Below are 27,302 nucleotides of genomic sequence, written 5' to 3' on the forward strand. Positions count from 1 at the left end.
AACTACCCCCACTGACTAACTCGGCCACTGCGGGAGACTTGGACTCGGCAACATTTCTGGTTATTGAGGTGTTGTTTTCGGAGTATGAATTTTGCCGGTTAATAGAGAATTCCGGATATTTAGGTGCCGTTTAAACGAGAGTTTCCTGTATTAGCTTTCCTAATTACTTGCTGTACCTGCATAGTAACCTTTTGCGATTCATGCACTAGGACACCCAGATCCCTCTGTATCTCCGAGCTCTGCAATCTCTCACCATTTACATAATATGCTTCTTTTTTATTCTTCCTGCCAAAATGGACAACTTCACATTTTCCCACATTATACTCCACTTGCCAGATCTTTGCCCACTCACTTAACTTATCTATATCCCTTTGTAGCCTCCTTATGTCCTCTTCACAATTTACTTTCCTACCTATCTTTGTGTCATCAGCAAATTTAGTATCCATACCTTCGGTCCCTTCATCCAAGTCATTTATATAAATTGTAAAAAGTTGAGGCCCCAGCACTGATCCCTGTGGCACACCACTTGTTACATCTTGTCAATCAGAAAATGACCCATTTATGCCTACTCTCCATTTCCTGTTAGCTAGCCAATCTTATATCCATGCCAATATGTTACCCCCTACACCATGAGCTTTTATTTTCTGCAATAACCTTTGATGTGGCACCTTATCAAATGCCTTCTGGAAATCGAAGTACAGTACAGCACATGTTACTTCCTCAAAGAACTCCAATAAATTGGTTAAACATGATTTCCCTTGCACAAAACCATGTTGACTCTACCTGATTACTTTGAACTTTTCTAAGTGCCCTGCTATAACGTCTTTAATAATAGCTTCTAACATCTTCCCTATGACAGATGTTAAGCTAACTGGCCTGTAGTTTCCTGCTTTCTGTCTCCCTCCCTTTTTGAATAAAGGAGTTACATTCGCTATTTTCCAATCTAATGGAACCTTCCCCGAATCTAGGGAATTTTGGAAAATTAAAATCAACTATCTCACAAGCCACTTCTTTTAAGATCCTAGGATGAAGTCCATCAAGACCCGGGGACTTGTCAGCCCGCAGCACCAACAATTTGCTTAGTACCACTTCCCTGGTGATTATAATTTTCTTGAGTTCCTCCCTCTCTTCCATTTCCTGATTTACAGCTATTTCTGGGATGTTACTTGTATCCTCTATAGTGACGACCGATGCAAAATACCTGTTCAATTCAACTGCCATCTCATTTCCATTATTAATTCCCCAGACTCACTTTTTATAGGCCAACGCTCACTTTGTTAACTCTTTGCTATTTTAAATATCTATCGAAACTCTTACTTATCTGTTCTTGTATTTCTAGCTAGCTTTCTCTCGTACTCTAATTTTTCTCTCTTTATTAACCTTTGTCATTCTTTGCTGTTTTTTATATTCTGTCCAATCTTCTGACCTGCCACCCATCTTTGTGCAATTATATGCTTTTTCTTTAAGTTTAATACTATCTTTAACTTTTTTAGTTAGTTAACCACGGATGGTGGGTCCTCCCCTTGGACTTTTTCTTTCTTGTTGGAATGTATATATTCTGTCTACTTTGAAATATCCCCTTAAATGTCTGCCACTGCAACTCTATTGACCTATCCCTTAACCTAATTTGCCAGTTCACTTTAGCTAGCTCTGCTTTCATGCGCTCATAATTGCCCTTATTTAAGTTTAAAATACTAGTCTTGGACCCACTCTTCTCTCTCTCAAACTGAATGTAAAATTCAATCATATTATGATCGCTGCTACCTAGGGGCGCCTTCACGAGGAGGTCATTAATTAATCCTATCTCGTTGCACAATACCAGGTCTAGTATAGCCTGCTTTCTGGTTGGCTCCAGAACGTGCTGTTGTAAGAAACTATCCCAAAAACATTCGATGAACTCCTCATCTATGCTACCTTTGCCTATCTGATTTTTCTAGTCTATATGCAGATTAAAATCCCCCATGATTATTGCCGTACCCATCTGACAAGCTCCCATTATTTCTTCCTTTATACGCCATCCTACCATGTGATTACTGTTAGGGGGCCTGTACATCACTCCCACAAGGGACGTCTTGCCTTTATTATTTCTCATCTCTACCCAAACTGCTTCTACATCCTGGTTTCCTGAACTTAGGTCATCCCTCTCTATTGTGCTAATACCATCATTAATTAACAGAGCCACCCTTCCACCTTTTCCCACCTTCCTAAATGTCATGTACCCTTCAATATTCAGGTCCCAATCTATGTCATCCTGCAGCCATGTTTCTGTAATGGCCATCGGATCATATTTATTTATTTCTATTTACGCTATCAGTTCATCTGTTTTGTTTCGAATGCTACGTGCATTCAGATGCAGAGCCTTTAGTTTTGTCCTTTTATTATTTTTGTAACCTCGAGCCATATCTGTTGATTTGCTCTTAGATTTGTCCTCTCTATCCCTTCCTGTCACAGTCTGTTTATCATTTCCCATATTAATACCTTTCTCTATTGCCTTGTCTCTAATCTTTGAATTACCACATCTTCCCAAATTTGATCCCATGCCTCCAATATTTAGTTTAAAGCCCTCTCTACCGCCCTAGTTATACGACTCGCCAGAACACTGGTCCCAGCACGGTTCAGGTGAAGGCCGTCCCAACGATACAGATCCCACTTTCCCCAGTACTGGTGCCAGTGCCCCAGGAATTGAAACCCATTTCTCCCACACCAGTCTTTGAGCCCAATTGGGTATCTATTGTACCCAATTCTGGGCACCAAACTTTAGGAAGCCTGTCAAGGCCTGGAGAGGGTGCAGAGGAGATTTATTAGAATGGTATCAGGGATGAGGGACTTCAGTTACATGGAGAGAGTGGAGAAACTCAGGCTGTTCTCCTTAGAGCAGAGAAAGTTAAGAGGAGATTTGATAGAGGTGTTCAAAATCATGAAGGGTTTTGATAGAGTAAATAAGGAGAAACTGTTTCCAGTGGCAGAAGGGTTGGTAACCAGAGGACACAGATTTAGGGTAATTGGCAAAAGAACCAGAGGGAACATGAGTGAAAAATATTTTATGCAGCGAGTTGTTATGATCTGGAATGAATGCCCTGCCTGAGAGGGTGGTGGAAGTAGATTCAATAGCATCCTTCAAAGGGAATTAGATAAATATATGAAGGGGGAAAATTTGCAGAGTTATGGGGAAAGAGCAGAGTGTGGGACTAATCGGATAGCTCTTCCAAAGAGCTGGCACAGGCACGATGCTATATAATTCAGGCCCCAAATTGGGACTTGAGCTCATAAACAAAGCTAACAGTATTGAACGAGTACTGCAGTCAAAGGTGAGGTTTAGAAGAGATAGGGGAAATGGAAAAGGAGGAGGGGTAGCCCTGATAATAAAGGATGGGATAAAGACAGTAGAGAGAAAGCATCTTGGGTCCGAAAATCAAGAAGTAGAATCAGTTTGGGTGGAGCTAAGAAACAGCAAGGGGCAGAAAACATTGGTGGGAGTTGTTTACAGGCCCCCAAACAGGAGTTGTAATGTAGGGCAGAGTATAAATCAGGAAATTAGAGGCGCATGTAACATGGGTAATACAGTAATCATGGGGGACTTTAATCTACATACAGACTAGGAAAACCAAATTTGCAGTAATAGTGTAGAGGACAAATTCATGGAATGTATGCAAGATAGTTTTCTAGATTAGTATGTTGAGGAACCAACTAGGGAACAGGCTATTTTAGATCTAGTATTGTGCAATGACAAAGGGTTAATTAATAACCTTGAAGGGGCCTTTAGGGAAGAGTGACCATAATATAATATAATTTTATATAGAGTTTGAAAGTGATTTAGTTAAAGCCGGAACTAGGGTCTTAAATCTAAACAAAGCAAACTACGTAGGCATGAGGGGCAAGTTGGCTAAGGTAGATTGGGAAACTACATTAAAAGGTATGACGGTAGAGAAGCAATGGCTAGTATTTAAAGAATTAATACATAATTTACAACAAATATACATTCCTTTAAGGCACAAAAACCCCACAGGAAAAGTGGCCCAACCGTGGTTAACAAGAGAAGTTAAAGATAGTATTAGATCAAAGGAAGAGGCTTATAATGTTGCCAAAAAGAGTAGTAAGCCTGAGGATTGGGAGGATTTTAGAATTCAGCGAAGGAGGACCAAGAAATTGATAAAGAAAGGGAAAATAGAATGAGAGTAAACTAGTGAGAGACATAAAACAGACTGTAAAAGCTTCTGTAGGTATGTAAAAAGGATTAAGATTAACAAAAGTAAATGTGGGTCCCTTACAGGCTGACACAGGAGAATTTATAATAGGGAATAAGGAAATGGCAGTTTGTGTCTGTCTTCACAGACGAAGATGCATAAAACTTCCCCGAAATAGTGGAGAACCAAGGCTCTAGCGAGAATGAGGAACTGAAAGAAATTAGTGTTAGTAAAAAAAAAATAGTACTGGAGAAATTAATGGGACTGAAAGCCAATAAATCCCCTGGACCTGATGGCCAACATCCTAGGGTTTGGAAAGAGGTGGCTATAGAGATAGTGGATGCACTGGTTGTCATTTTCCAAAATTCCATAGATTCTAGAACGGTTCTCACAGATTGGAAGGTAGCAAATGTAGCCCCACTATTTAAGAAAGGAGGGAGAGTTGGATATATTTCTTAAGGCTAAAGGGATCAAGGGATATGGAGAGAAGGCAGGAACAGGGTACTGAATTTGGATGATCAGCCATGATCTCATTGAATGGCGGAGCAGGCTCGAGGGGCCGAATGGCCTACTCCTGCTCCTATCTTCTATGTTTCTATGAGAGAGAAAACGGGGAACTACAGGAAACTTTCATTTATCCGGAGGTTAAATGTCCGGAAAGCTCTATCTACCGGCAAAATTCAGGAGTCGGTTCAGATAATTTTTTTTCTTTTCATTGCTTCTTTTCTCCAGTCCTGGCTCTGCAAGCGTCTCTGTAGCTAAGCAACAGCTTCAGCTAGAAGCTTGCAAGCTGCGCCGACTGTTTTGGAGCTGTTGCTAAGCAACAGGGTTTGTTGCTTCACACGGAGCTCTGAGCTCCATATGTTTTAACATTAGCACTGGTTTCAACAGCAGTTTTGATCTAACGGCACCAGCTTGGTCCCGTCGGTGCCAGATACCAGAAAGTTTCCTGTACAGACCAGTTAGCCTGACATCAGTAGTAGGGAAAATGCTAGAATCTATTATTAAGGATGTGGTAACAGGGCACTTAGAAAATACTGACAGGATTGGGCAGAATCAACACGGATTTATGAAAGGGAAATAGTGTTTGACAAATCTATGAGAGCTTTTTGAGGTTGTAACTAGCAGAATAGATAAGGGGGAAACCAGTGGATGTGGTGTATTTGGATTTTCAAAAGGCATTCGATAAGGTGCCACACAAGAGGTTATTAAACAAAATTAGGGCTTATGGGATTGGGGGTAATATACTAGCATGGATTGAGGAGTGGTTAACAGACAGAAAACAGAGTAGGAATAAACGGGTCATTTTTGGGTTGGTAGGCTGTAACTAGTGGGGTACCGCAAGGATCAGTGCTCGGGCCTCAGCTGTTCACAATCTATATCAATGATTTGGATGAGGGGACCAAATGTAATATATTCAAGTTTGCTGATGATACAAAGCTGGGTGGGAATGTAACATAGAGGATAGGAGCAGGAGTAGGCCATTCGGCCCCTCGAGCCTGCTCCGCCATTTAATGAGATCATGGCTGATCATCCAAATTCAGTACCCTGTCCCTGCTTTCTCCCCATATCCCTTTAGCCTTAAGAAATATATCTAACTCATTCTTGAATAGATTTAATGAATTGGCCTCAACTGCCTTGTGTGGCAAAGAATTCCACAGGTTCACCACTCTGGGTGAAGAAATTCCTCCTCATCTCAGTCCTAAATGGCTTACCCCTTATCCTTAGACTGTGACCCCTGGTTCTGGACTCCCCCGCCATCGGGAGCATCCTTCCTGCATCTAGTCTGTCTAGTCCTGTTAGAATTTTATAAGTTTCAATGAGATCCCCTCTCATTCTTCTAAACTCTAGCGAATATAAGCCCAATTGACCCAATCTCTCTTCATACGTCATTCCTGCCATCTCAGGTATCAGTTTGGTGAATCTTCGCTGCACTCTCTCCATGACAAGAACATCCTTCCTCAGATAAGGTAACCAAAACTGCACACAATATTCAAGGTGTGGTCTCACCAAGGCCCTGTACAACTGCAGCAAGACATCCTTGCTCCTGTACTCGAATCCTCTTGCTATGAAGGCCAACATACCATTTGATTTCTTAACTGCCTGCTGCACCTGCATGCTTACCTTCAGCGACTGGTACACAAGGACACCCAGGTCTCGTTGCACTTCCCCTTTTCCCAATCTATTGCCGTTCAGATAATAATCTGTCTTCCTGTTTTTGCCACCGAAGTAGATAACCTCGTATTTATCCACATTATACTGCATTTGCCATGCATCTGCCCAATCACCCAACCTGTCCAAATCATACTGGGGTAAGTTATGAGGAGGATGCAAAGAGGCTTCAAGGAGATATAGACAAGCTAAGCGAATGGGCAAGAACATGGCAAATGGAATATAATGTGAAGAAATGTGAAGTTATCCACTTTGGTAGGAAAAATAGAAATGCAGAGTATTTTTTAAATGGTGAGGGATTGGGAAATGTTGGTGCTCAGAGGGACCTGGGTGTCCTTGTACACAAATCACTGAAAGTTAACATGCAGGTACAGCAAGCAATTAGGAAAACAAATGGTATGTTGGCCTTTATTACAAGAGGATTTGAGAATAAGAGTAAAGACGTCTTACTGCAATTATATAGGGCCCTGGTGAGACCACACCTGGAGTATTGTGTACTGTTTTGGTCTCCTTACCTAAGGAAGGATATACTTGTCATAGAGGGAGTGCAACGAAGGGTCACCAGACTGGTCCCTGGGATGGGGGGATTGTCCTATGAGGAGAGATTGAGTAGACTAGGCCTATATTCTCTAGAATTTAGAAGAATGAGAGGTGATCTCATTGGAACATACAAAATTCTTACAGGGCTCGACAGGGCAGATGCAAGAAGAATGCTTCCCCTGGCTGGGAAGTCTAGAACCAGGGGTCACAGTCTCAGAATAAGGGGTCGGCCATTTAGGACTGAGATGAGGAGAAATTTCATCATTCAGAGGGTGGTGAATCTTTGGAATTCTCTACCCCAGAGGGCTGTGGAGGCTCAGTCGTTGAGTATGTTCAAGACAGAGATCGATAGATTTTTGGATATTAAGGGAATCAAGGGATATGGGGATAGTGCAGGAAAGTGGAGATGAGGTAGAAGATCAGCCATGATCTTATTGAATGGCGGAGCAGGCTCGAGGGGCCAAATGGCCTACTCCTGCTCCTATTTCTTATGTTCTTATGACGCCCAGCTCTGCCTCTCCATTCCCTCTCCCCTGCATCTGCTCTGTCAAACTGCTTGTCTAGCACCCAATCTAAAATAAGCCATAAATTCCTTCAGTTAAACACTAGGAAGATTGAAGCCCTCATTTTTGTTGCCCTCCACAAACTTTTGCCACTGACCCCATCCTCCTCTCGATCACTGCTCACGCTGAACTAGATTGTTTGCAATTTCGGTGTACTGCCTAACCCTGCAGCTGAGGTTCCAACCAAATATCCTCTCCATTAAGAAAGACTTGCATTTATATAGCGCCTTTCACAACCACTGGACTTCTGAAAGTGCTTTACAGCCAATGAAGTACTTTTGGAGTGTAGTCACTGTTGTAGTGTGGGAAACGCGGCAGCCAATTTGTGCACAGCAAGCTCCCTCAAACAGCAATGTGATAATGACTAGATAATCTGTTTTTGTTACGTTGGTTGAGGGATAAATATTGGTCAGGACACCGGGGAGAACTCCCCTGCTCTTCTTCGAAATAGTGCCATGGGATCTTTTATGTCCACGTGAGAGAGCAGGTGGGGCCTCGGTTTAATGTCTCATCCAAAAGACGGGACCGCCAACAATACAGTACTCCCTCAGCACTGTACTGGAGTGTCAGCCTAGCTTCATGTGCTCAAGTCCCATCATCGTTGGGGGAGTGTGGGGTGGGGGTGGGGTTCTCCGATCGTGGTGGGGTGGGTTAGGTAGGGATCCTGGATCCAGGAGGTAGGTATAAATCCACTTACCTCCTGGATGCAGTACTCCCCACCTCTGCTTAACTGCTGGGTTTCACGAATTGTGTGAAATCCGTCCACAGGCAGTTAAAAACAAAACGGAGGGGAAAATAGAGGCTTCCAGTCTCATTACAATATTTCGATTGTGGTAAAGACCCCTTGCAGTGGGCTGGCTGCCCGCCCCCCCCCCCCCACCTGCCTCTAGGAAAACCGGAAGTGGGCAGGTTGGAGCCGGGATTCACATTTTTAACAATTTAACTGCCCTCACGTTCCAAACCCACCCGTGTTTTGATGGGAAAATTCCTCCCAAAGTGAACTTTTGTGCTTTGATCTACACTATATTTGAAACCAGGTTGCAAAAGGTGAGAAGAAATTGTTCAGGCTCAGTAGAGCACGGTGTGTCATTTGTTTGCAACTTCTTAAAAATCATTAACTAGCCGACAAATTAACTGTAGCTTGCACTTTATTTCTTAAAATAAAAGAGCGTGCAGAAACAAATTAAATTTCACATCTTACCAATTATAGCATAGTTTTTCTTGTCTTCTTTATCCAATGTAATGTCATGCATATCACCATATGCCCGTGCTAATCGCCACAGAAATTCCACCTGGTCACAAAACTTGAAAAACAAACAATATTTATTAAGTATTTGTCATGTCCCTTACATTTTATCATTAAATAGTACATGCAGTAATCCTTGAAAACAACTGCAATGTAAGGCTAACAAACCAAATATGGCTGGCATGATCAAGTTCATCCCAAAATAGTATACATTTATTAATAACTGCACTATTTAAACTGTCAAATTCTAATTTCTGGGGAGGGGATCAGAAGAAGAGCAGTTTTAAAACATAGAGGTTGTGTTACTGGACTAATAATTCAGAGGCCTGGACCGATAATCCAGAGAATGTGAGATCAGCTTCAAAAAAAGAAAAAAATCTGGAAATAAAAAGCTGGTATCAAAAAAAGTAACCATGAAGCTGTCGGATGGTCACAAAAACCCATTTGGCCAACGAATGATGGGCAACTGCCAGCGGCGTCCACATCACGAGTGCTAGTTGCATGAGAAAGATTCTATGGACACACACAGATCCAGTAGCCAAGAACATTTTTTTTAATGCTCTGTTCATTATCCTGCACATATATCAGAATGTGATTAGGTATAAAGACCACAAGGAACTAAGAATTGCCAATGAGAGTAATCCAAAATACCAAAGCTGAAGCAGAAGGGGAGAAAAAACCTTGCATAAAATAGGCTAGTTGAGTGGACCAGAGAGCTGCCAGCTCCAAAGAAACCATGCTCTAGGATGATCCAATATTATAGATGGTAGAAAAGGAGAACATTACTTAGTTTCATTGTGCATTAGGAACTAGTATTATGGCTTAGGTGGCCAACTAAAAATAAGAGCAAATACCATCATCCTTGTGTATTATTGCCTCGTGTTCAGTCTGGGGGTTGCATGTTGTTCCATTGCTGCTACATTTACAAATTTTGGCATAACTTTTGGCTAGCGCAATCCGTAGAGCACGAGATGCTTAATCTCAAGGTTCTGGGTTGAAGCTTTGACTGATTCATTTAGCTGCCTAATTCCAAACGAACAACCTTTCTTGCAAAATGAACTATATGTTCTTGAGTCATGGAAAAGACTACAATGGTGTGATGAGCCCATGCAACTGTAAAGTTAAACTATATTTTAAAAGACTTTGGGGTAAAAATTCAGTATCGCCCTGTTTGGGGCGCGATTATCGGCCGTGTGCAAAGTTTAGCGCCTGGCACTAATTATCGCCTCCGACTGAAAACTTGGCTTTTATCGCCCCTGGAGTTGATTGGAGCACTAAATCAGGCGCTACACACCTCTCTTAAGGCGCAAAGGCCGAGGAGCGAGGCGCTACCTCAGAGCGCTGGCGAAGCTCATGTGATGTCAGTCAGCAATGGAACACAGACACACTGGCGCCAGCCAGTTCTTAAAGGGGAGGATCGATCTTGCTCTCCATCCAAACCCTGCTCATTGCAGCCTTGAATCTTGGCCTGGAGAGACCTGTACATCAAATCTGCTGGAAAGAACAATGGTGAGGCCCAGGGAAAGAGCTGAGAGTGCAGCCCCCACAGTCTCTTCTAAATCGATACAAGGAAGGGCAAATCAAAATGAACCTGCAAAGTGCTGCTCAGTACCCAAAACTCTTTCACACAGCGTTGAATCTCTCCAGAAGTCTCTCTCTCTCTCTCAGAATGCGTGGTGCAAAAATGTCACCAACAAAAAAAGGCAGGAAGTGGTTGCCTTTAAATAGCGCTCCCCCAGTCCCTTCCTGACTGCAAAATGCTCCCCTCAACCTGTCGTTGCTAGCGGCAGGCGTCACCACTCAATATCTGGTCCGGGGCGCTGCGCACTCGACGGATGTCACGATCTGCCGGCGCAGGAGATCGTGGCGGTAGTGTTTAGCGCCGCTGCAAAATGTCTAGTTAATTTCGTGAGCGGCGCAAACATCGCCGCGCCCGGGCGCCAGTTGCTTTGCGCCCCATTAGCGCCCTCTTAAGGCACTAACGGGAGGCGCAAACCAACTGAATTTTTCCCCCTTTGTATGAGGGCTATCCAGTATGTAATTTAAAAAAACCATTCAACTAAGAATTTAAAACAAAGCATGTTCTCCCTTCCTCTCCTCTCCTAAAGGCACTGACCATTCAGGGGTATGGTTCAATGGGTGCTGGGCGCACTCTGGTACCTTGCCCATGTGGTCATTCTGGATACAATAGCAAAATACTGCGGATGCTGGAAATCTGAAATAACAGAAAATGCTGGAAACACTCAGCAAGTTCTCCCAGTTTCTCCGTCTCCACCGCATCTGTTCTGATGATGCCACCTTCCATACTAGTGCTTCCATTATGTCTTCCTTTTTCCTCAACCGAGGATTCCACTCTACTGTGGTTGGAATGACCTTCGACAGTGTTCATTCCATTTCCTGCACTTCTGCTCTCACTCCTTCTCTCTCCCAGAACCACAATAGGGTTCCCCTTGTCCTCACCTTTCAACCCACCAGCCTCCACATTCAATGGATAATCCTCTGCCAATTCCGCCACCTCCAGTGTGATCCCACCACCAAACGCATCTTCCCCTTTCAGCATTCCGAACGGACTGCTCCCTCCGCAACACCCTGGTCCACTCCTCAATCACCGCCAACAGCGCCTCCCCTCTCCACAGCACCTTCATGTGCAAGCGCAGGAGATGCAACACCTGCCCTTTTACCTCCTCCCTTCCCACTGTCCAGGGCCCCAAACACCCCTTCCAGGTGAAACAGCGATTTACTTGTACTTCTTGCAATTTAGTATACTGTATTCACTGTTCACGATGCGGTCTCCTCTACACTGGGGCGACCAAACGCAGATTGGGTGACCGCTTTGTGGAACACCTCCGTTCAGTCCGTAAGGGTGACCCCGACCTTCTCCGCTCCACTCCCACTCTGACCTCTCTGTCCTCAGCCTCTTACACTATTCTAATGAAGCTCAACGTAAACTCGAGGCACAGCATCTCATCTTTCGATTAGGCACTTTACAGCCTTCTGGACGCAACATTGAGTTTAACAATTTCAGACTATAACCCCGCCCCATTTTTTCAAATGGCAGCTGTTGATGATTCTGCCATCCCCATTTGCAACATTTAATCTCTCCTGCCTTCCACCCTAGCACAGGCCGTCCTTTTTGTTCTTTCCTCCCCTCCCCCCTTTCCCTGCCTCTGCACCTGCTTAAAACCTGCTACATCTCTAACTTTTTTCCAGTTCTGACAAAGAGTCCCAGACCTGAAACGTTAACTCTGTTTCTCTCTCCACGGACGCTGCCTGGCCTGCTGAGTGTTTCCAGCATTTTCTGTTGGTCATTCTTGATGCAAGTCTGAACAATGAGTAGGGCAGTTTATTCAACCATGGAGGATATTACAGCCAAACATAGGAACTGGGTGAGGGCATTCAGCCCCTTGAGCCTGTTCTGCTATTCAATTAGATCATGGCTGATTTGTCGCTCAAATCCATTTACCCTCCTTTGCTCCATAACCCTTGATACCCTTACCTAACAAAAATATGGCGATCTTAGTCTTGAAAATTTCAATTGAACAAAAATCCACAGCCTTGTGAGGGAGAGTCACTACACTTTGTGTGAAAAAGTTCTTCTTGATTCCGCTCTGAAATGGCCTAGCTCTAAGTTTAAGATTATACCTTCTATTCCCCCACCAGAGATACGTTTAGCTGTATAGACCCTATCAATTCCCTTTATCATTTTAGAGATCTCAACCTTATAAACGCAGGGAAAAACAAACCAAGTTTATGTCCTCATAATTTAACCCCTTAAGCCCTGGACCATCCTGGTGAATCTGGACTGTACCCTGCTCGAAGGCCAATATATCTTTCCCGAGATAAAAACAGAAAATGCTGGAAATACTCAGCAGGTCAGGCAACATCTGTGGAGAGAGAAACAGAGTTAATGGGGGGAATTTTCCTAGGAGTCAGCGGGTGCGATTGGTGGCAGGTCGGGTGGGAAAATGTTTTTCTTGGACAGCGGGTCAAGACCCCGCTGTCAACCCACCGCCATGCGCCTTTCCCAAATGTCAGGTCTGTCAGTGATATTGCCCGCCACGGACCCGCTGAGGTTGCTGGAATCCAGCCCAACGTTTCAGGTCGATGACCTTTTGTCAGAACTAGAAAAAGTTAGAGATGTAACAGGTTTTAAGCAAATACACAGAGGCAGGGAAAGGGGGGAGGGGAGGAAAGAACGAAAGGGACAGTTTGTGATAGGGTGGAAGGCAGGAGAGATTAAATGACAAAAAGGTTGTTGGTGCAAGGTGAAAGGAGATAGTAATGGGACAAGTAAAGAAACAAAACATCTGTCCAGAGGAAGTGTAAATGGGAATATCAGAATCATCAGCAACAACTGCCGTCTGTAAAAAGGGGGGCAGAGGTTATGATCTGAAGTTGTTGAACTCAATGTTGATTCTGGAAGGATGTAAAGTGCATAATAGAAAGATGAGGTGCTGTTCCTCAAGCTTCCATTGAGCATCATTGGAACAGTGTGTGAGGCCGAGGACAGAGGTCAGAGTGGGAGTGGGGCGGAGAATTAAAACTTCAGACGATGGGAAGCTCGGGGTGGTCACGCTTGCGGTCCCTTCAGAATGCTGAAAGGGGAGGGAAGGGGAAGATGTGTTTGGTGGTGGGATCCGTTGAATGTGGAAGCTGTTGGGGTGGAAGGTGAGGAGAAGGGGAACCCCATCGTGGTTCGTGAAGGGAGGGGAAGGGGGGAGAGCAGACGTGCGAGAAATGGAACAGACACTGTCGAGGGCCCTGTCAACCATGGTGGAGGGGAATCCTTGGTTGAGGAAAAAGGTAGATATATCGGAAGCACTGGTGTGGAAGGTGGCATAGTAAGAACAGATGCGGCAGAGATGGAGAAACTGGGAGAATAGACTAGAGTCCTTACAGGAAGCGTACCTTCCCCATCGCAGCCGCCTCGAGGACAGTGTGCGGTGGCGCTGAGATGCCAGGTGTGCATGAAAGATCTGACGGGGAAGGCCCTTCTCACCACCAGCCAAGCTAAGTCTTGGTACTTGTTTGAAAGTTGCTGAGGTTTAGTGCCCGAAACTGAATGCAGTACTCCAGGTCAGGTCCGACCAAGGCCAATAATTTATGCCCATAAAAGACTCCCAGAGACAAGCACCGTTCCTCGTCTCCCATTATTTGAATCATTGTTAACCACATCTTTAGAAAGTATTTATGTCAACTGCCATATTTTATAACCAAAAACACCTAGGGGGGAATTTTCCAGCCCTGGGGAGGCGGGACTGCTGGGAAAATGGTAGAAACTGGGAGCGGGTACCGACCCCGCTCCCAACCCGCCTCCGTGCCATCTTCCCGGGAGGCGGGTTCCCGAGTCGCGCAGGGACCCATCTCCGAGAGACAGGAAGGGGATTACAGCCAATTAATTGCCTGTTAACAGGCAGTTTTGAGGCTTTTCCCCATTTTACGCCTGCAATTGTGGGCTTCCCGACGGCTGCGAACCTCGCCAGGGTCAGCAAGGCAAGCAGTGGGTCTGCGGGGGGTGAAAGGGGTCAAAATGTCAGCTGTAGAGGTGAGTGATGGGTGCAAGTGTGGACAGGTAAGTATGAGAGGTGAGTGTAAAGTGTTGCAAAAGTTTCCTTACCTTTGTTTCTGCAGGCTTCAACCTTTGAGGATCCGGAGGTGCCTCATCTCAACGGCAGAGATGACAGAATGGCTGCTGCATTCTCAGATGCAGCAGCCATCTGCTTTCTGCTGAGGAGAGGTGTCTTGGTGAGCCTGTGTGCAAGGGTGCACCTTAGAACAGAGATTGTCAGTGTTTGACAGCTTCTCAATTCATCTGTCAAAACATTTGCGACAGATGAAACGTCATACACTGACATCATCCGTCACCAGCTTTCCCTTAATTGGCCGGTAAGCCCGCAAGGCGGGCTTAACAAGGCCAATCAAGGGAAAATAGCGTGGATTGGTCAGACGTCGCTGGGGGAGGGACTGAAACCCGAAGTCCCACCTCCAGCACGTCTCCATTGAGAAAATCCAGCCCTATTGTCTGGAATCATTGCACCACAGCAAAATTTTAAAGCACTCAGTTCGCACTATAGCCTAAGACGAGGAGGCCAGAAAGATCACTTTGCAACATGCCTATATAAAAACAGACGTAGATGCAGAATTCTATAGTTCGTGCTCATCTGTGTTTACCTTGAAACAAGGGAGAGTTTATTGCCGCACTATAATATTTGCATTTATATAATGCCTTACCACGTCAAAATGCTTGAAATGCTTCACATGAAAGTAATTCACATTTTGTAATAGTTATGTATGCAAACCAAACATTCGGAGCCAAAGATTAAAATTGCTTCCCGCTTCCAGTATACAATTTAACTGCAATGACTGTTTGAAAGCACCATCTTTGCTATAAAGTTAAGGCTTTGCTCCTATTGTTATCCATTTGATAATTTTACATTTTGGGACATGTTACAGTACACATTTGGTTAACCACAAACTGTGCATCTACCTAGAACCAGATCATGATAAAGGTTCACTATATTTACAGAAATGTAATTGAAGATACACAGTAGTGTGCAGCTACCTGGTCCTTTTTTTCAAGCAGTAACTGGAATCCTTCTTTCTTCTCCAATTCTGAACTCCCATGTAGATTATCTGCTTTCTGCAATAGGACATCAAATTCGCTGGCCTGATTGTCCTCATGTACGTCTTCCGGTGAAGATCCAAACACAGTGTTTACTGTAGAATGTATCACCTTTTCCTCTTCAGATTCTTCTTCTGTATCTGTATGTGCTGTGATATAGCTGCAAATTAAAAAGTTTGCAGGTTTACTACAATGTGTATGCTATAGACTAATCACTGAACATTGTTTTACATGACAAATCAAAATGTCACTGTAAAAATGTACAGTGTCAGAATTAATAAAGTTGGAACACCAAGAACAAGCCTTTAAATGGTTGTTATGCTGTATCAGCACGTGCACTTTCACCATAGAGTCCTTTGTAAACTTTTTTTTTATAGCAGCAACCAGCAAATCTGTTCTTTAAAACTAAAAAAGAACTCAATTATATTACACAACAATAAGGATAGCTGGGATTGTGATAATCACAAGCAACTTCAAAATTCAAATGACATTTTATGACAATTCAAGCTTCACCCTTGTGAGTTAGGATTTCATTTGACAGTTTGGCTCAATTGGTAGCATGTCAGAAAGTTGCAGGCCCCAATACAGAACATGACCAGATAATGCATATTGACACTCCAATGCAACATGGAGGGAGTGTTACATCTTTAGGGTGCCACCTTTCAGACAAATACTGAACAGAGGTTCAGTATGCCCGGTCAAGTGTACATTAGTAATCCAATGGAACTTTTTGAAGAGTTGAGAGTTCTCTTGGTGTTCTAGCAAATATTTCACTCTCAGCAACGAACACCAAAATAATGGATGAAATGATCATCCAGCTTATTGCTATTTGTGGGATCTTACTGTGTGCAAAGTGGCTGCTACATTTATCTACAATAGTCATGGCACTTCAAAGTGATTTGAGTATTTTTGAGATGCGATAAGATGCTAGATAAATGCAATTCATTCTTTTGAGTACTTTATCACAATGTACCAATGATTCTATACTCCTTCCAATTGTACTAGTCAGAGATTGATAAACCTGAAATTATTTACATCCCAGTGTTTTACATTTTGCATTCACCTATCTCAAAAAGCGAATCAAGATTGGGAGATGCAAGTCTTTCAATCTAGTTTTTCAAAAGCGGAGTTCCTTTGTTTGTTTTTAAAGCAAAACTGAATTAAAAGAATGGAAATCCTTGGAATACACACTCAATAAAAATGGAGAAGTTCCATCAACAACAACTTGTATTTATATAGCGCCTTTCCAACAAAATAAAACGTCCCAAGGCGCTTCATAGGAGTGTTAAAAACAAAATTTGACAGGAAAGAGACAAAGTTATAATGATACGGTCATAGAGCACATTTCTAGTTAATCTTAAAAAAATAGCATTCCATTGAGCTCAATGGATATAAAAATCGGGAGATAGCAAATCGGCAGCCCGTTTTACATCACCCATTCTACACAAAGTTCTCAAGGGCAACTAGGGATGGGCATCAAATGCTGGTCTTGCCAGCGACGCCCACATCCCATGAACAAATAAAAAAAAGTTAAAATTACTCCCTGTGTAAAAGAGTCTGGTAAACAACAGAAAGGTTGGTAAGGGGAGAGTGCTTCTGCCTAGCCTGAAGGACAGGGTGCAGAGAGAGGTTGTGCTTTTAGGTTGACTTAGACAACTCATCAGAGTGGGCTATCACTCATGTTCTTTATTTGTGTCAAAGTTGTACCAATTGAATCAAGTAATTCTCATCGATCTCACTGTTCGATGTGTTTATCTACTGTGGAATAAAGCAGCTTATGACTCAAACCAAACTTTCATCTCACCCAGTGTTAACTGCCCACACTCTTGAGTAATTGAAAGAATTCACATGCATAAGAGAGCGATCTGGTCCTGCGCACAAGGGCGCTTCATTGTTACACTCCCAGGTCCTATTAATCTGCTAGTAAATATAGGGCAGTAGAGTTGAATTTTCAAAAGAAGGTGGTGACCAGACGATTTAAGGGAATGAGTAACACCACTGAACCCAAATAGGTATCTGCAGCAGACCAAAATTTGTAATACAATAATTTGAAATAAAGTAAGTGAGCCTTTAGAAATAATTGATTTAATCAAGGACAGCCGGCACAGATTTGTTAAAGGCAAATCTTGTTTGACAAACTTTTTATAGCTTTTTGAAGAAGTGACTGATTTGACAGATAAAAGAAATGCGATACAGTGTATATGGATTTTCAGAAGGCATTCAATAAGATGACAAGATGTAAGTGGCTTGTGAGAAACACTTAGATGTATGGTTTAGAGGAAATTTAGGGGCATTGATCAATCGTGTTGCTCATTCTGGAGAAGGGTTTGAAGTGGTGTTTCCCAGGAGTCAGTGCGGAGTCCACTGTTGTTCTCGGTAGATATAGATGATTTGCAGTTGAGTATAGGGAACACAATCTCAAAATTGTTGACAACTGCTGAGGTTTGGCAAACAGCAAGGAGGACTACAAAAGACTTTAGTAAGACAGACAGGTTAATAAAATGGGCAGATAGGTGAAATATGCAATTTAATGTGAGTAATACACAATCAATGGGAGTACACGCTCAACAAAAAGACATTGAAGGGTATGGAGGAACAGTGAGACCTAGGGGTCCAAATACATAATTGCCAGCAAGTGTGAGTGCAGGTAGATAAAGTCATAATAAAAGGCCAACAGAAGTTTTAGTTTTATAAATAGGTGCATTGAGTACGAGAGTAAAGAAGTAATGAGTAACTTATACAGGACATCATTTAGGCCACAGTTAGAGTATGGGTGCATTTTTCACCATCCAATTATAGAAAGGACATTTAAGGCATAGAAAGCATACAGCGTAGACTCACCAGAACGATGCCTGGAATGGGAAACTATAGCTATGAGGAGAAACTTGAGACATTGGGACAGTTCCTGCTGGAGTAGAGAAGGATAAGAGGAGATTTAATAGAGTATTTTAACATTATGATGGGTTTTGATAAAAGGAATGGGCAAAGACTATTTCCTCTGATTTTGGCCCCATTGTCACGACGAAGCTGACAGATAGGACGTTAGTAGTAGTAGTATTTCCTCTGGTTGCAGAATCAGTGACAAGGGGCTATCAATTTAGAATTGACAGTAAGAGAGTGAGGAGAGGGGTTAGGAACATTTATTTTACGCAGAGAGTTGTTGGAACATAGAATGCTTTGCCATAAGTCACCATTTAAGATAATGTACATAGAATCATAGAATGGTTACAGCACAGGAGGCCGCCATTCGGCCCGTCGAGCCCGTGCCAGCTCGCTGCAAGAGCACTTCAGCTAGTCCCACTCCCCTACCCTTTCTCCTTAGCCCTGCAAATTTTTTTCCTTCAGGTACTTATCCAATTCCCTTTTGAAAGCCACCCTTTCAGGCAGTGCATTCCAGATCATAACAACTCACTGCGTAAAAAAGGTTTTCTTCTTGTCGCCTTTAGTTCTTTTGCCAATCACCATAAATCTGTGACCACTGGTTTTCGACCCTTCTGCCAATGGGAATAGTTTCCCTCTATCTACACCCCTCATGATTTTGAACACCTCTATCAAATCTCTGCTCCAAGGAGAACAACCCCAGCTTCTCTAGTGTATCCACTTAACAGAAGTCCCTCATCTCTGGAACCATCCTTGTAAATCTTTTCTGCACCCTCTCTTAAGGCCTTCACAATCTTCCTAAAAAGTGCGGTGCCCAGAATTGGACACAATACTCCAGTTGAGGCCGAGCCAGTGTTTTATAAAGGTTCATCATAACTTCCTTGCTTTTGTACTTGTGCCTCTATTTATGAAGCCCAGGATCCCATATGCTTTTTTAACCACTTTCTCAACTTGCCCTGTCACCTTGAACGATTTGTGCACATATGCCCCCAGGTGTCTCTGTTCATGCACCCCCTTTAGGATTGGGCCCTTTAGTTTATACTGCCTCTCCTCGTTCATCCTACCAAAATGCATCACTTCGCACTTTTCTGCATTAAATTTTATCTGCCACATGTCCGTCCATTTCACCAGCCTATCTATGTCTTCTTGAAGTCTAACACTATCCTCCTCACTGTTCACTATCCTTCCAAGTTTTGTGTCATTTGCAAATTTTGAAATTGTACACACATTAATATATATCAAGAAAAGCAGTGGTCCTAGTACCGACCCCTGGGGAACACCACTGTATATCTTCCTCCAGTCTGAAAAACAACCGTTCACCACTACTCTCTGTTTCCCGTCACTTAGCCAATTTCGTATCCATGCTGCCACTGTCCCTTTTATTCCATGGGCTTCAACTTTGCTGGCAAGCCTATTGTTGCGCCCGTGTATAATAAGACACAGACTGCGGAGAACGGTACAACAGGTGTTTACTCAACTTGGCTCACAGTGGAACTGATCTGTACAGATTACTACTCAGTGCTATATACAGGTGTGGTCACTGCCGGTACTGCAGTATACATGAGCTGTAAAACATAGTTCCCCCCTTAAAGTATATACATTACAATTCCTCCCCTTTTAGATTAACAGTACCATAACACTCATTTAACAATTAAATATCAAACTAATTACAATTAACACTTTTAACATGCAACATTAGTTGAAAATAGTCTATTTATATATTCAGTCTTTGGGGAGACTTCCTGATCCTTTCTGGATAGCGCCTTTCCCAAGTGTCTTGCTCTTGGTGCGGAGGCGATTCTGGCTCCCCGTCGTCGGTTGGTTCATCAGCTTCCGATGCTACTGTTTCTGGGGTAGATGCGACCTGTACGTCGGGTTCATCACCAGGTACGTATGGGCGAGGCATGGGGTTGACTTGTTCCTGTGACTCTAGGATCTGGTCAGCATGGCGTCTCACGATGCTCTCCCCAACGTCCACTGTGTACATTAGTGGGCCCTGCCGTGTGCATATCGTTCCTGGCTGCCATTTTACTGTTCGGTAGTCGCGGGCCAAGACTGGTTGCCCTACATTGAAGCTCCTTGTTGGCTTCTCATGGATGTGCTGGAATTGCTTACTCTCAACATCTCTTCGTACGTTTGGTCTGAGCAAATCCAGGCGATATCTTAACCTTCGGTTAAAGAACATCATGGCTGGGGCCTGGTTGGTGACTGCATGTGTTGCATTCCGGTAGGCGAACAGGAAATTGTCCACCTTGTGCTGCAGCGGAATGTTGTCATTGTACATAGCCTTTATTGCCTTCTTAAAGGTTTGTACGAACCTCTCAGCCAATCCATTTGTGGCTGGATGATACGGGGCGGATGTGTATGCCTTACCCCATTCTTTTTCAAGAACCTCCGGAACTCTTCGGACACAAACTGTGGTCCGTTGTCGGAGCAAATCTGTTCTGGCAAGCCATTCCTGGCAAAAATGGTCCGTAGGACTGCAATAGTTTTCTCCGTGGTGGTGGAGGACATTTTGATGACCTCAGGCCATTTCGAGTGCGCATCCACGGCTGGGGCAGCACGGTGGCATAGTGGTTAGCACTGTTGCCTCACAGCGCCAGGGACCCGGGTTCAAATCCGGCCTCGGGCAACTGTCTGTGTGGAGTTTGCACATTCTCCCCGTGTTTGCGTGGGTTTACTCCGGGTGCTCCGGTTTCCTCCCACAGTCCAAAGATGTGCAGGTTAGGTTGATTGGCTATGATAAATTGACCCTTAGTGTTAGGGGGATTAAATACGTGGGGTTACGGGGATAGGGTGGGATATGTGTTGGTGTAGGGGTTACGGGGATCGGGCGGGATATGTGTCAGTGCAGGCTCGATGGGCCGAAATGGCCTCTATCTGCACTGTGGGGTTTCTGTGATTTCTGTGATTAAAAACATTGAGTCCATGAATGGACCAGCAAAATCAATATGCACCCGTTGCCATGGAGATGAGGGCCACTCCCATGGGTGTAGAGGGGCCTGTGGTGGTGCATTTTGGACTTTCTGGCATCCTGAGCAGCTCTTGGTCAGGTCCTCGATTTGTTTATCGATTCCCGGCCACCACACATAAGCCCTGGCTAGGCTTTTCATTTTTACCCCTCCCAGATGACCCTCATGAAGCTCATTGAGCACTCTATCCCTTAACTTGGGTGGAATTACCACTCGGGATCCACACATCAAGGTCCCCCGGCACACTGACAGCTGTTCTCTCCTTGTCGAGAATGCTGGCAACAGTGAGTCGCCATGTGCTGGCCATCCCTTCACCGTCAAATCATATACCCGAGACAGTGTCGGGTCATTTCGGGTTTCCTTTTCGGTACAAGCGTTAGTTACCGGTAGGTATTCAACTATAGTCGAATGGAATATTTCGACAGGGTCCACTGCTGGTGCTTCCTCCGCAGTAGGCAGTGGCAGGCGTGATAGCCCATCAGCATTTCCATGCTGTTTCGTGCCCTTATATTCAATCTCATGGTGGTGCGCCCCTAGAAAAAGTGACCATCTTTGTAGTCGTTGCGCAGTCATCACCGGAACGCCCTTCTTTGGATTAAAAATGGAGACAAGAGGCTGGTGATCAGTCAGCAAGGTGAATTTCTGCCCGTGCAGATAGTGATTGAAGTTTTTCACTCCCCACACTAGGCTGAGGGCCTCCCTGTCAATCTGGGCGTAGTTACGCTCGGCTGAGGTTAGTGATCGTGACGCAAAGGCTATTGGCCTCTCTGAGCCGTCCGAGAATTTGTGCGATAGCACCGCTCCAATGCCGTAGTGTGACGCATTACATGCCAACCGAATTGGTAATGCCGGGTTGTGATGGGCCAATACCTCTTTCGATGTGATTAGTGTTTTGCTCTTCTGGAAAGCTCGTCTACATTCGTCACTCCACTTCCATGGCACCCCAGTTTGCAGTAGGGTGTTCAGTGGGTGTAGTATTGTAGACAAATTTGGCAAGAACTTATGGTAGTAGTTTACCAGCCCGAGGAACGACCTCAGTTGTGACACATTTTCCGGTGCTGGTGCCTTGACTACTGCCTCAATCTTCTCTGGGGACTTATGTAACCCCTCTTTATCGATAACGTGGCCACAATAAGAGATCTGTTTTCTAAAAAACTCGCATTTGGGGCGGTTAGCTCGGAGCCCATATTCCTGCAATCTAGTGAGCACCTGCTCCAGGTTGGCAAGGTGATCACTGTCATTTTCGCCCGTGACCAGGATGTCGTCCAAATAACACTGGGTCCCTGGGATCCCTTGCAGGACTTGTTCCATTGCCCTCTGCCAAATAGCCGGAGCTGATGCTACCCCGAATACCAGCCGGTTGTATTGGTAGAGACCTTTATGGGTGTTGATTGTGAGGTATTTTTTTGATGCTTCTTCTACCTCCATTTGCAGATACGCCTGGGCCAGATCAATCTTAGTGAAGCCTTTCCCTCCAGAGAGCGAGGCAAAAATATCTTCAATCCGCGGAAGTGGATATTGTACGGTGTGAAGGACCGGGTTCACTGTTACCTTAAAGTCCCCACGGGTGCGAACCTTCCTTGGTTCCCCAGGCGTGCTGCTCAACGACGTTTTCATCACAGGGACGATGGGTGTAGCCCACTCGCTCCAGTCTACCTTGGACAGTACACCTGAACGTTCCAGACTCTCCAGCTCTGCTTCGACGGCTGGGCGGATCGCATAAGGTACCGGTCTGGCCTTAAAAAATTTGGGGCTTGCGTTTTCTTCAATTTTAATCGTCGCTGTCATGCCTTTTAGTGTTCCGAGTCCTTGCTGGAACGCTTCTTTCGCGTCAGTTAGGATCTTTGACAGTCGCCCAGGTGTGACGTCGTCATCCTTTTTGTCAGCCACAGTCAGTGCCTGTATGGAATGCCAATCCAGTTGTATTTTCCGGATCCATTCACGACCCAGTAATGGTGGTCCTCCATCTTGCAATACATACAGGTCTAGTTTTGGTGTTTCCTTACCGTTATATATAACGGTCACCCTTATTTTTCCTTTGGGGTAGACTTTTTGCCCCGTGTACGTCTTCAAAATAATTTTTGTCTCTCTCAAGGGTATGTGTGAGAATAGCCGCTCGTAGTCCCATCGGTTTATGACTGTTAGGGCTGATCCTGTGTCCAATTCCATCTTTACCTGGACTCCTGCTAACTTGAGAGTGTGACCCAAATGGTTCGGTGATCCTCCGTTGTGATCACATTATGTAGTTTCAGACAACTCAGTTCCCTGCTTTCGGAGTCGTTATCACTCTTTTGTTCGTCTGAACTATTCTCCGTCATCTTATGTACCTTCTTGTACTTTCCTTTGGTAGGTTTCTTATTGCTGGTTTTCTTTCCCGACCTGCAGACTCATGCTATGTGTCCTACTTTTCCACACTGTCTGCACACTTTGTCTTTGAACCAGCAATCATTCTGGTCGTGTGTTGTTCTGCCGCAGCGATAGTACTTCTCTGTTCAATATGACATTTCATTTGTGCCATATTCTTGCGGTCTCTGTTGTATCTCTGCAGCGCCCCGTGCTGCTGCTTCATATGATACCGCAATGCTGAAAGCCTTTTCCAGCGTAAGGTCCTTTTCAGATAAAAGCCGTTTCTGGGTTCCTTCACTTTGAAGCCCACACAAACTTGTCCCTTAAGGTATCTGCCAGTCCCGCTCCAAACTGGCAGTGTTTCGATAGTTTGCGCAGTTCTGTTAAATAATCAGCATTGCTTTCATCCTTATGCTGGTTCCGTTTGTGAAACTTGAATCTTTCTGCTATCAGCAGCGGTGTGGGGTTTAAATGTTCCTTTAGTATTGTTACTATGTCTTCAAAACTCTTTTCCATTGGCTTCGTTGGGTTACTAGATTTCGTAATAAACCATACGTCTTTGCACCCATTAAATTTAACAATATCGACGCTTTCTTGTCATCTGACACCTCATTTGCCTTGCAGTACACCTCTATTCGTTCGACATATGTAGTCCAATCTTCGACTTCATTGTCAAATGCGGTGATACTGCCACTCTTCGGCATTTTGGGTGTGGTTTAAAATGGCATCTCCCAATGGCTTAAAATGGCGTCTCCCGCGCTTTCCTTCCTCCCCCGCTGCTGCTAACGCCGCTCCCGGCGGTTCTCGTGGCAATGGCGGCGCCCTGTAGGTTTCGCGCGCTTCTCCTGCGCTGCTGCCAACGCCGCTCTCGGCGGGCCTCGTGGCAATGGCGGCGCCTCACGTGTTTCTGTGCGTCTCTCTCTCCCTCTCTCCGACGCTGCTCGGCCCCTGAACACCGGCTGCGCCCTGCCCTCTCTCTCTCTCCCCCGTCGACGCTGCTCGGCCCTTTGCTGTGCCGCTCGGTCGGGCTCTAGCCCGCCGCTGTCTGGGAAGGGTCTGCGCCACTACCTGTTGCCAGCCCGTTTCGCTGGACCACCTCGACTGGAAAGCCAAGCCTGGCTCTCGACAGCCTCCCCCGCAATTCTCGAGTCTCTGCTGGATGACTGGGCGGTTGCCCGTGGTCGACGCCCGAGTCTCTGGCCTTGACCTCCAATCCACTGATCTCCAGGAACGAATCCCCAGGAGGTAATGCAGAGTTGCAGGTAGGTTCGAACCTGCCTCGTCGCCAATGTTGCGTCCGTGTATAATGAGACACAGACTGCAGGAGAACGGTACAACAGGTGTTTACTCAACATGGCTCACAGTGGAACTGATCTGTACAGGTTACTACTCAGTGCTATATACAGGTGTGGTCACTGCCGGTACTGCAGTATACATGAGCTGTAAAACATAGTTCCCCCCTTAAAGGTATATACATTACACCTATTATGTGGCACTTTATCAAATGCCTTTTGGAAGTCCATGTACACCACATCAACCGCATTGCCCTCCATCCACCCTCCGTTACTTCATCAAAAAACTCGATCAAGTTAATTAAACACTATTTACCTTTGACAAATCCGTGCTGGCTTTCCTTCATTAATCCACACTTGTCCAAGTGATTGTTAGTTTTGTCCCTGATTATCATTTCTAACAGCTTCCCCTCTACCAAGGTTAAACTGACTAGCTGGTAGTTGCTGGGTTTATCCTTACACCCTTTTTTGAACAAAGGTGTAAGGATAATTTGCAATTCTCCAGTCCTCTGGCAACAATCCTGTATCTATGGAGGATTGGAAGATTATGACCAGTACCTCTGCAATTTCCACCTTCACTTCCCTCAGTATCCTAGGATGCATTCCATCCGGTCCTGGTGATTTATCTACTTTAAGTACAGCTAGCCTTCCTAGTACCTCCTCTTTATCAATTTTTGTCCCATCCAGTATCTCCACTACCTCCTCTTTCACTGTGACTTTGGCAGCATCTTCTTCCTTGAAGACAGATGAAAAGTATTCATTTAATACTTGCTCTCTGCCTCCATGAGTAGGTCTCCTTTTTGGTCCCTAAATCAGCCCACACCTCCTGTTACTATCCATTTACTATTTATATGCCTATAGAAGACTTTTGAATTCTCAGATACCCAGATTATTTTCAACTCACTCAATATAAAAAAAAAACAAAATGCCTGAGGGGAGAGAGAAAGCACGTTAAGATTGACATTTGAAGTTATTGAGATGAGAAGCTATTATTCAAGCACTGAATGTTTACAGACAATTCACTGACAGTTCTTGGCATGTCCGTTTTTAAAAAGAACCACAAGACAATGAGGAGGTCATTTGACAAATTGGTGAAAAGCCAAAAGTGATTACAGTGTATTAGGGTGGTGCATTTCTTCTCATTGCATAAAAATGCCTACATTTGTTAAGGATACTTAAGTTTTGCTAACATTTTCTAAACCACTTACAAATTACTGGGATGACTACCTAAGGTTCATAGATAGCTGGTTGGATTGCACAATTACACTGTATTGTCTTACTAGCAGTGGTCAGGAGTCCAAAAAGTATTTTGAGTATAAAAGGTACATTCAGGATGCCAAATTGCACTCTTAAAATATTCCACTGAACACACTAGAGCAAAAATGAAAAGCATATCTTGACAAAAAATTTAAGGGAAATAATAGTTGAAGACATTTTACCTTACACATGTTTCTATTTTGCAAAAAGGCGCAATATAAATACAAGTTGTTGTTGTTGACAGCAAGTATAAGGCTATTCAATATAAAATCTTTGTACGGCTCAGTCAGCATTTTTAATATTTCTTGTCCTACAGAGATTACTGCATTATCGGATTTGATTACTGTAGTACAGTAGGCAAACATCAACATAGTGCTGGAACAGAGAAAGGAAAACTCTTAAGCTGCGCCGGAAGCATTTTTAAGAACATAATAAATTACAGAAACTCTGCGTATGGGATATGCATCACAATATGCTAGTCGGAAATACCACATCTCGGTACAAACCAGTTAACAATGAAGTGTCATAATGGTATTTTTCCACAAAAGCGTCTATGTTCAAAATTTCAGCTTTTAAGCTATTCCTACACTTCAAAAATTGAGGACAAGTGAGTGGAACAATACTGTAACATTGATGCAAAAAATAATGGCTGGCAAGATTTTAAAAACACTATAGATACAGTACCATGATACAGTATTTTCATAAGTATTATCCATGAATGATCACCCAAGTAATGACTACTAATATCTAGATTCACAGAAATGTAACCAATAACATTACTTCAATTGTTAACAGGTCACAACCTACTATAGAGTGATTACGGACGATATAATCACGGATGAATGATTGGGTGGGGTGGGGGGGGGGGGGGGGGACGGTGGAGAGAGAATCTGTCTTTAGTAAAAAGTAATCACTGTAACATTGTAAACTTACATCCAGAAGTATTTACTTTACAAAAGAAAATTCTTTATAAGCAGTGTTTATGATTATCAAAGGGACTCCTAAAAGAAAAACTTAAGTGTACAGAATAAGATTCTTTCAGCTTCTCCATGTTGAAGGCAAGCTTTTCCAAAGACAGCAAATACCTTCCTAATCAAATCATGTTGAAATCTGATAACACGGGTGGAGATAGACAGATTTTATCAATGCGCTTATTAGAATTAGGAACATATTACTGTACATGGATGCCAAGTAGCATATTTGATTTTCCTTTATCTTTTGATGTACA

The 27,302-nt window shown here is 44.0% G+C and overlaps 1 protein-coding gene across 1 annotated transcript in view; it reads right to left on the reverse strand.

Moving 5' to 3' along the window:
• Positions 1-27,302, reverse strand: part of rmdn2 (regulator of microtubule dynamics 2) — a 198,599-nt gene that overhangs the window by 96,689 nt on the left and 74,608 nt on the right. Inside the window, exons 2-3 of the mRNA XM_085997891.1 lie at positions 15,268-15,487; positions 8,661-8,763 (exon numbers count right to left, since the gene is read on the reverse strand). Coding sequence (XP_085854017.1) covers positions 8,661-8,763; positions 15,268-15,487 — 323 coding nt within the window. The remainder of the gene's footprint in view (positions 1-8,660; positions 8,764-15,267; positions 15,488-27,302) is intronic.

This window comes from Somniosus microcephalus, chromosome 9 (genome assembly GCF_052327205.1).
Source record: "Somniosus microcephalus isolate GS21.2 chromosome 9, FLI_Smic_1.0, whole genome shotgun sequence".
Lineage (NCBI taxonomy): Eukaryota > Metazoa > Chordata > Chondrichthyes > Squaliformes > Somniosidae > Somniosus > Somniosus microcephalus.